Source organism: Diaphorina citri, unplaced genomic scaffold, assembly GCF_000475195.1.
Source record: "Diaphorina citri unplaced genomic scaffold, Diaci psyllid genome assembly version 1.1 scaffold356, whole genome shotgun sequence".
In the NCBI taxonomy this organism is placed as follows: Eukaryota; Metazoa; Arthropoda; class Insecta; order Hemiptera; family Psyllidae; genus Diaphorina; species Diaphorina citri.
Genome location: NW_007377791.1, coordinates 150,815 through 161,540, shown reverse-complemented (window position 1 = coordinate 161,540; position 10,726 = coordinate 150,815). Strand labels below are relative to the sequence as shown.

The 10,726-nt window shown below is 41.5% G+C and overlaps 1 protein-coding gene across 1 annotated transcript; it reads left to right on the top strand.

Annotated features, from left to right (window-relative positions):
- The first annotated feature begins 4,556 nt into the window (after nt 1–4,556).
- LOC108252237 (transient receptor potential protein) lies at nt 4,557–10,359 on the top strand. The gene is made up of 4 exons (XM_017443559.2): nt 4,557–4,721; nt 5,239–5,479; nt 6,706–6,848; nt 10,149–10,359. The coding sequence occupies exons 1-4, from the start codon at nt 4,564–4,566 to the stop codon at nt 10,357–10,359; spliced, it is 753 nt and encodes a 250-aa protein (XP_017299048.1). The 5' UTR covers nt 4,557–4,563.
- The last annotated feature ends 367 nt before the right edge of the window (nt 10,360–10,726 follow it).

The window sequence follows — 10,726 nt, the reverse complement described above, 5'->3', positions numbered from 1 at the left end:
TTAAAGCAGTACGTCTACCTTGTCAGCTCTAAGTTGCGGGTTCGATTCACACTTGGGCCGAACTTTATCATAAGCGGTTTAGTTCTCGGAATGGCTGGCTTTCTCCTTGTCCTCTTTCTAGGACTTTGGGACAGGCTTAGGACTTTGGGACAGGCCAGGACTTCGGTACAGGCCAGGACTTTGGGATAGGCTAGGAGTTTGGGACAGGCTAGGACTTCGGGAGAGGCTAGGACTTTGGGACAGGCTAGGACTTTGGGACAGGCTAGGACTTTGGGACAGGCCAGGACTTCGGGACAGGCTAGGACTTTGGGACAGGCTAGGACTTTGGGACAGGCTAGGACTTCGGGACAGGCCAGGACTTCGGGACAGGCCAGGACTTCGGTACAGGCTATAGGACTTCGGGACAGGCCAGGACTTTGGGACAGAATTGTCGACGTGACTTCCACACGAAGTTATCATGGACAATGATGTTAATTAAATTGATTTAGGAGGTGCACCCGTGCACCCCACCCCTGCACCCTATTCTTCCCCTCCCTGCACCCTATTCCTCCCCTCCCTGCACCCATTCTTCCCAGTTTGAGACACCTTTTAGTCCGGGATTAAATAAATTTCCCGACCACCCAACAGAAATCCAGATTAAGAAAAGAAAACGAGAGAGAGAGAGAGAGAGAGGAGGGGGAGAGGGAGAAAGCCATAAAGATTATGAAATGAGATAAATGAAACTGTGTTGGAAGAGAGAGAGAGAGAGAGAGAGAGGAGGCATGATAATGAGAAATAGAAAAAGGATGAAGAGAGAAGGAAATATCCCAGGTAGGTATTTTGAATAAGGCAAATCTCGGTCTTTCTAATACTAGGTATTTGAGTTGAATATGTATGTGTTTTCTTCTTCTTCTTTTTTTCTTTTTCTTCTTCTTTTTCTTCTTCTTCTTTTTTTTCTTCTTCTTCTTTTTAGTTTCATTTTGAATTTTGGATCCATCGATACCCATACTCCTTTTTTTCTTCCCTGAGTGGGAATCAAACCAGCGACCTACCGCTTACCCTCCAAGCCAATCTAACTATAGGTTGGCAACAAAGAGACTTTAATCTACCTACCTGACTGGAAAACTTTGTATTTAGGGCATTTAGGTATAGGTACCCTGTATTTAGGGCATTTGGGTATAGGTACCCTGTATTTAGGGCATTTAGGTATAGGTACCCTGTATTTAGGGCATTCAGGTATAGGTACCCTGTATTTAGGGCATTTAGGTATAGGTAGGTACCCTGTATTTAGGGCATTTAGGTATAGGTACCCTGTATTTAGGGCATTTAGGTATAGGTACCATGTATTTAGGGCATTTAGGTATAGGTACCCTGTATTTAGGGCATTTAGGTATAGGTACCCTGTATTTAGGGCATTTAGGTATATGTACCCTGTATTTAGGGCATTAGGTATAGGTACCCTGTATTTAGGGCATTTAGGTATAGGTACCCTGTATTTAGGGCATTTAGGTATAGGTAGGTACCCTGTATTTAGGGCATTTAGGTATAGGTACCCTGTATTTAGGGCATTTAGGTATAGGTAGGTACCCTGTATTTAGGCCATTTAGGTATAGGTAGGTACCCTGTATTTAGGGCATTTAGGTATAGGTACCCTGTATTTAGGGCATTTAGGTATAGGTACCCTGTATTTAGGGCATTTAGGTATAGGTACCCTGTATTTAGGGTATTTAGGTATAGGTCCCCTGTATTTAGGGCATTTAGGTATAGGTACCCTGTATTTAGGGCATTTAGGTATAGGTACCCTGTATTTAGGGCATTTAGGTGTAGGTATCTAACGAACTTGTTAAATTCTTTTCAGTAAAATGAAAAGGTATTTAGGGCATTTAGGTATAGGTACCCTGTATTTAGGGTATTTAGGTATAGGTACCCTGTATTTAGGTATAGGTACCCTGTATTTAAGGCATTTAGGTATAGGTAGGTACCCTGTATTTAGGGCATTTAGGTATAGGTATCTAACAAACTTGTTAAATTCTTTTCAGTAAAATGAAAACTTCTTCTAACTCTCATGTAATTTTGTTGTTTGTTTTTCTGGTGTGATGTCATTTCTTTTTTTAACTTCACTGTTCTTTTTACTTTCTTTTTTAGTAATGAAAACTTCTTCTAACTCTCATGTAATTTTGTTGTTTGTTTTTCTGGTGTGATGTCATTTCTTTTTTTAACTTCACTGTTCTTTTTTGTTAGTGCTGTTTGTATATTATTTTTTTGTATTTAAACGAAAAAACACAGAAAAGAATTACCATATTAATTGTTTGTCATTTTCATTTTTCTTCTACATTAAGAAAGAAAAACTCTTTTCCTCTTTCTTTTCTTCAAGAAAAAGTCTTCTTTCTTTTTTGTTCGAACTTTCTTAGTTTTGTTTTAATGTTTTTTGAGTTTTTTCCGCTGAAATTCGGAAAGCGTTTTGTTTATTCAAATCAGAACTCTCCTTGCTCACTGCTCACGGATAGTCTCCTTGCTCACTGATAGTCTCCTTGCTCACTGATGTTTAAGTCTTGAAGGAGATTCGTGTCTTTAAGTCTTTAGTGACTTGAGGTTTACCCTTCATTCGGTGACGCTGATAAGCTACCCGTCTACATTAACCTCACCCAGCCTGAGAAGGACCGGGAAAAGCCAGCAGTACACGATTGCCCAGACGGCCACTTCTTCAGATACCAACTTCGCGCAATGTTACTTAACTTCAGTGATCCATTAAGTGGTGGTGAATTCAACATTACATCGCTGTCAGTGCTGTCTCAAAACGTCCACTATGTACAATCATTATAATATCACAGACTTTTTTTAGGTTTGATGGAGAGAATTCTATAACAGCTAAGGTCTTATCGTCCCGAAAGTACAAGAGAGAAGGTAGACAATATAGGAGAAAGCCAGCCGTTCCAAGAACCGAGAAAGAACCTTATCCCTTCAGGATAAAATCTGTGCAGGCGAGAATCAAACCCGCGGTCTAGCGCTTACAAGGCAGACGCTTTACCAACCAAGGTAACTATTAGGCTGGTTAAAATCTTTCTTTAAACGCCCAATATATAAACCTACTATCACAGATGATACCTTCTTTTACTATCAGCTGTTTTCGAAAGAAGTAAGGTCCAAGTTTTAACTCGACGATTTTTTCCCATTGTCCGTCTCTTTGTTTCACTAAAAATTTCGAACGATTTGTTCGATTTTGTTGAAATTTGGTAAAGGTCCAAATACATAAAGGAAAATATCGCGTCAGATTTTGTACCCAATAGGGCATTTGGAGGCTCCACGCACCGTAGGGGTAGAGAGGGACCTATTGTATCTTGACTTCGGTGATCTAGCGGGTGTTGTTCTATTGTTGCTGGTAACTCTGAGTTAGCAGTCACGTGTTTTGATCGAACATTGGGGAATCATTCGACCATCTGATGAAGCCATACAAACGTCTGGACGAAATTTACTTACATGATAACAGTAACTTTCCAAATTTGTAAATAATAAATTAGTTAATTGTCAGTCTTGCCATGTGTAAAATCAGCAATGTCCATGTTTTCAAGTACTTTGTAAGTACATTCGAATCAAGCGCAAACTCGAATCCAACCTATTCCTATATTGGGCAAAAATTCGCACTCGTAGGTACCTATTTCGATATTTTTGAATTTCTGGTGTTCTTTAATTTATAGTGTTCTTGTGTCAAAGGGAAAAGTGTTGCCTCTTCTGGTCCATCTGATAGTGGACACTACCAAACTGAACCCAGGAGCTCCAAATTGCCCAAGTGTGTAGCGTCATGATAATGAACTCTGAACTCTCGAGTGGAAGGTAACCAAAAGACGAGGTTAACAGCGGAGACATTTTCTACCACCTAAGCCTTCAGTAACTTATTGTTATACCTATGGTCAGATGTTCAAATAAATGACGATAAAATTACATTCCTCGGCTGAAACTGAACCCGCAACTTCCTGTTTACCAGACGAGCACCTTGACCACTACACCATCAAGACAGTTATCCCACTCTGAATTCGATATACTACCACCAAGTACTTTCTTAAAACTATCTTTTTTCGGCTGAAAACAACAGAAAATCATCTGTACCTGATAGCATAGCACTTTAATGGGCTTGGAGATTACTTCACACCTGAAACGATTATACGAAAATAATTCAACACCCCTAAAACGACCTTCTGTCTCGTAATACCTATCTATTACTCATACTCACCAAGTTACGAACTCAAAATCAATACTATCCTCTCCCGCCCTGAAGCAAAACGGGGGGACTTGTAAATCCAATTTGGCCTGTTTTTACTTTTTTTGTTTGACCTAATTTAGGTGAGCATCTTGTTAGCAGGCGAGATATTTTTTATGCATTTTGAAATGGGTCCTGGTGGTTTCCGATTTTTTACTTTCTATTATGTGCTATTTTCTACCGAAATTTCTTATAGGACATTCTTTCCCACTTAGCTTTCAATTATGACTAGTCGATATGGTTCCTCCGCCCATTTATAGTTTTTGTCTTCAACAGTCGATTTCAACCTGATGATGTCCATTATTCCCTGATTTCAGAGTTGTTTCAACATGAAGCAAGGCGATTCGAAAGAGGAGCTGCTGGGCTCCGTCCACAACATTGCCCGACAGGACTACTGTGTTGATGCACCTGTTGAGGTCGCCCTTACCCCACAGGAGAAGAGATTTCTCCTGGTGGCAGAACGTGGTGACTGCGCCACTGTTAGAAAGTAAGTTGAAATGAAATCTTAACAAACAAGAGAATGCTACGCTTTAGTCGGGTCGACTATCGAAGAGAGAAAGAGGACAGAATCTACAACTGCTAAGGTCTTATCGTCCCGAAAGAGAAGAAAGAACGAACAGATGATAGGAGAAAACCAGCCGTTCCGAAAAGGAAACTTATATGTTTAATCGCGAAACACGCAAACAAAGGGACAAATGAAAAATCGAGTCAATACTTTAAACTCACATCCTTTGTTCTATAAAGTAGAAGCCCCTCAAAAAAGTAGGATCTCCTAAAGTAAACTGAGCCTCAAGAAATACCATTCCTAGATTCGTGAAACTTTAACCGATCCTTCAGGGCTGTCTGCCCCTACACCTATGCCTCGGAGTGGGCTTTAACCCATCATTTAGGGCTGTCTGCCCCCACACCTAAGCTTCGGAGTGACCTTTTAGTGTATGAAATACCATTTTCTAAGCCTCGGAGTGGGCATTTTGTGTATGAAACACCATCTTCACTGCCCCCAGGATGCTAGACGAGCTCAAAGACCAGCCAGAAGTCTTCAACATCAACTGCGTGGATCCTCTGAACCGATCTTCCCTAATAGCGGCCATCGAGAATGAGAATATCGAACTCATTAACATCCTCTTAGAATATAACATTCAAGTGAAAGACGCCTTGCTCCATGCGATCAAAGAAGAATATGTGGAGGCCGTGGAAATACTGCTGGAGTGGGAAGAGAAAATACACGTCCATGGGCAACCTTATGTGAGTGAAAACAAGGGTAGAACAATCTTTATGTGTGAGGGAAAACAAGGGTAGAACAATCTTTATGTGTGAGGGAAAACAAGGGTAGAACAATCTTTATGTGTGAGGGAAAACAAGGGTAGAACAATCTTTATGAGAGTAAAAACAAGGGTAGAACAAGCTTTATGTGTGAGGGAAAACAAGGGTAGAACAAGCTTTATGTGTGAGGGAAAACAAGGGTAGAACAAGCTTTACCTATGCCTCGGAGTGGGCTTTAACCCATCATTTAGGGCTGTCTGCCCCCACACCTAAGCTTCGGAGTGACCTTTTAGTGTATGAAACACCATCTTCACTGCCCCCAGGATGCTAGACGAGCTCAAAGACCAGCCAGAAGTCTTCAACATCAACTGCGTGGATCCTCTGAACCGATCTTCCCTAATAGCGGCCATCGAGAATGAGAATATCGAACTCATTAACATCCTCTTAGAATATAACATTCAAGTGAAAGACGCCTTGCTCCATGCGATCAAAGAAGAATATGTGGAGGCCGTGGAAATACTGCTGGAGTGGGAAGAGAAAATACACGTTCATGGGCAACCTTATGTGAGTGAAAACAAGGCAGGAGAAGCTTTATGTACGTGAAAACAAGGGTAGAACAAGCTTTATGTGTGAGTGAAAACAAGGGTAGAACAAGCTTTAATGTGTGAGTGAAAACAAGGGTAGAAGAAGTTTTATGTGACTGAAAACAAGGGCAAAAGCTTTATACGTTGGAAAACAAGGGCAAGAGAAGCTTTATGTGAGTGAAAACAAGGGAACTACAAATTACCAGGTGTACCTAACAGATACAACATAGCACTGATGGTTCTAAAGAGTGCTAACTCGAAATAATGCGTTTTTGTGATTCAGTTACTTTTATATAGAAGTAGAACGCTTTATACGTTGGAAAACAAGGGCAAGAGAAGCTTTATGTGAGTGAAAACAAGGGAACTACAAATTACCAGGTGTACCTAACAGATAGAACATAGCACTGATGGTTCTAAAGAGTACTAACTCGAAATAATGCGTTTTTGTGATTCAGTTACTTTTACATAGAAGTAGAACTATCTTTTGTAGCAACCAATACATCTAAAAAGCATCATCCTAGGTATAACACCTACTTATTAGTTTCACAAAGTTGCAGAGTTTTCAATCAAGTTCTTAGGAATTCCACACCTATCCATTCTCAGTAAGACTATTCTTCATTTCAGAGTTGGGAAGCTGTAGATCGTTCTTCATCCACGTTCACTCCCGACATCACACCATTGATTTTAGCAGCTCACATGAACAACTATGAAATTCTCAAGATCCTTCTGGACAGAGGCGCCACACTGCCTATGCCTCACGATGTCAGGTAAAACTAGGAACTGTGGGTAAAACTCGGAAATGTGGGTAGCAGCTCACATGAACAACTATGAAATTCTCAAGATCCTTCTGGACAGAGGCGCCACACTGCCTATGCCTCACGATGTCAGGTAAAATTAGGAACTGTGGGTAAAACTCGGAAATGTGGCTAAAACTGAGAATTTGCATACGAAATAAGGTGTTTGGCATTGAAAACTGGATTAAACCGAATAGCATTAAACCGAAAAGAACCATTCATAAGGCGATTGCCCTTATGGATGGTCCTTTTCTGCTGCTGTCCAACTGACCAGCGCGGCGAAAGCTTTCCGTATTGTAGGTCATGGAAAGTAAAAGGTAAACCGAAGGAGTTTATAACGGCCCTATTTGAGGTTATCTCTTCCTTCGACTCAAAAGTGTGAGCTTCTTTTGGAATGACTGAACTAAATTCGTATTTTGCCTTCCAAAACTGACACAATTTACCCTCTTCAGAAGCTCCTTTTTCCTTATGCTGTGATAGCGCTACATCACACCATTGATTTTAGCAGCTCACATGAACAACTATGAAATTCTCAAGATCCTTCTGGACAGAGGCGCCACACTGCCTATGCCCCACGATGTCAGGTAAAACTAGGAACTGTGTGTAAAACTGGGAACTGTGGGTAAAACTCGGAAATGTGGGTAAAACTGAGAATTTGCATACGAAATAAGGTGTTTGGCATTGTAAACTGGATAGCATTAAACCGAAGAGAACCATTCATAAGGTGATTGCCCTTATGGTCCTTTTCTGCTGCTGTCCAACTGACCAGCGCAGGGAAAGCTTTCCTTATTGTAGGTTAAGGAAAGTAAAAGGTAAACCGAAGGAGTCTATAACGGCCCCATTTGAGGTTATCTCTTCCTTCGACTCAAAAAGTGTGACCTTCTTTTGGAATGCCTGAACTAAATTCGTATTTTGCCTTCCAAAACTGAGACAATTTACCCTCTTCAGACGCTTCTTTTTTCCTTATGCCGTAATAGCGTCTATAGGTACTAAACCATTGGAAATTCGTCAACTTGAAGAAGGGAAATTGTTTCCGTTTCCGAAAGGAAATAACTAAGATCGGTATTGGAATCGGTATTGGAAAAATAACTTGGCTCTTTAAGGTGCGTCTACACTACTATTGACCCACTTTAACTGGAAACAAAGCCATATAAAGTAGGTAAGAACAAAGAATTTTGGTGGAATAAAGAGAAAACTTTTGAGAACCTTTGCTGAATTTCCTCATCCTCTCAGGTGTGGTTGTGACGAGTGTGTAGCGTCCAGTGAGCACGATTCTTTACGTCACTCTGGTACTAAACCATTGGAAATTCGTCAACTTGAAGAAGGGAAATTGTTTCCGTTTCCGAAAGGAAATAACTAAGATCGGTATTGGAATCTGTTCCTAAAAATAACTTGGCTCTTTAAGGTGCGTCTACACTACTATTGACCCTCTTTAACTGGAAACAAAGCCATATAAAGTAGGTAAGAACAAATTTTGGTGGAATAAAGAGAAAACCTTTGAGAACCTTTGCTGAATTTCCTCATCCTCTCAGGTGTGGTTGTGACGAGTGTGTAGCGTCCAGTGAGCACGATTCATTGCGTCACTCCGAGTTTCAAATTCCCAAACTGTATACAGTTCCAGTACCTACTGAATCCCGACCAATGCAGTCACTCTAATCCCATGTACCTATAGGTATAGCAGTATGGGGTAGGAAAGTAAGTAATAGTGGTAGCGGGATCAGTAGTAGGGAATAGGATAGGTAAGTAGGTAGGTAGCAGGAGAATGGGGTGGGAAGGTAGGTAGGTAGGTAGGTAAAAGCGGTATGGGATAGCTATAGGGTATAGGTACAAGGGAATAGGGTGGGTAAGTAGGTAGCTGGGGGTATGGAGCTAAAAGATGTTGTTGTTGTATTAGCATCATACATCGACCTCCTCTGCCGTCCTCAGGTCAAGGAAGCGTGCCGCCTCCGTTGGGTCCGCCCAAAGTGTGGTGACGTCCAGGTTAGTGGGTGCTGTTGGACACTGGAATTTAAAAGATGATTGGTGTTAGTAGCACCCGATTGCCCACATGGTCACCTAACTTGGCATTCCGGATACCAATCACGCTCAACGTAAAATTCTTTTTTCAGTTTGTTCGAGACCTCACAGTCACTGTTCTGGGCCAGTTTCGGGTTGGTGGATCTGACCGCTTTCGACTTGACGGGGATCAAAAATTTCACCCGGTTTTGGGCCCTGGTGTAGTCTTTAATCGGGGAACGGTTTCACCACCTGGAGCAGGGATTTACAAAAAGTCCACTCTGAGACTTAGGTGCAGGGGCAATTGCCCTTAAGGATGGGTTAAACTTATAAGAATCTACGAGGGATTTATAACTGGCGCTGTTGGTCAGTGAGCATTTTCAGAGCGGCCTCCGGACCTCTCCGAGGTTTTCAAAAAGCGCAGTTCCTATGAAGGCCATTCATGTTCAGACGGTCTAAGCGTGAGTGGCTGGCCTCCGTCATTGAGTAGCGATTAGATTTAAGTCTCTAATGGCCGATCTTACCACAGAGTGTTAACACAGTGTCAAGGGGTTTCTGTAACGTAACCCATTTGATTTACACAGGCCAGTGTTTCTTTAACTCTGGATTAACAGAAACTCTCTGTGCTAAGATCGGTCATAAGTCATTTAAATGTCTCTATTTTTTTACAATGCTCCTATTTTCCATCAGGTCTCAATCAACTGCTCTGGTACTATGCTGATCTGGAGAGAGCCAAATGTTATCACTTGAGAGATGACTACCCCGATTTTGATGGACAAGACAAGGCGTGCAGTATATGGCGGAGATTTTCCAAGTAAGTTACGTCACTAAGTAACGGATAAGGCTTTTGTTGAGTTTGTTGTTGTTGTTGTTGTTGTAGCAGTGGCAGAAGATCTACAAACATCCTTAACAGGTTCCAGGGTTGGTGTGACTAGTATGAGATCAAGGAAGGTGGCAGTTTGCGTTGGGTTCTCCAAGAGGTTTATCGGGGTTAGGATGGTGGGCTTAGCCGGGCAATTTAAAAGAGTCTATAGGTACTAAACCATTGGAAATTCGTCAACTTGAAGAAGGGAAATTGTTTCCGTTTCCGAAAGGAAATAACTAAGATCGGTATTGGAATCGGTATTGGAAAAATAACTTGGCTCTTTAAGGTGCGTCTACACTACTATTGACCCACTTTAACTGGAAACAAAGCCATATAAAGTAGGTAAGAACAAATTTTGGTGGAATAAAGAGAAAACCTTTGAGAACCTTTGCTGAATTTCCTCATCCTCTCAGGTGTGGTTGTGACGAGTGTGTAGCGTCCAGTGAGCACGATTCTTTACGTCACTCTCAGGCACGGATCAACGCATATCGCGCCCTCAGCTCTCCATCCCTGATAGCCCTTTCTTCCAGAGATCCCCTACTGACGGCATTCGAGTTATCCTGGGAACTACGTCGTCTGAGCACAATGGAGGCTGAGTTCCGCGCGGACTATAACGTAAGATGACTTTTCAGTAATCTTTTTATGGCTGAGACCACAATGTCAGTGTAAAATTAGTTTAAGTTGATTAGATTGAACAATCTCATTGATTGAATGATTGATTTTAAATTTCCAATAAAGGTCCCGGGCATACTAGATTAAGGAGCGCGGTAGCGCTCCGCCCCGCCAAGTCAAGAAAGTTTGACCGTTATTAATATTTGAACGAATTAAGTGAGTTTCATCTCGAAGATTTGGCAGTTTGTCTGTAGGTATGTTCGTTTCGTTAGAACTCTGAATGTTTCGTTTGATTAAACCTACTGTCCGTAGTGTTAAAGTAGTTAAAGCACCTTAAAGGGAGAAAAAAGCCATGTTTTACTGGAGTCAAACCATTCTG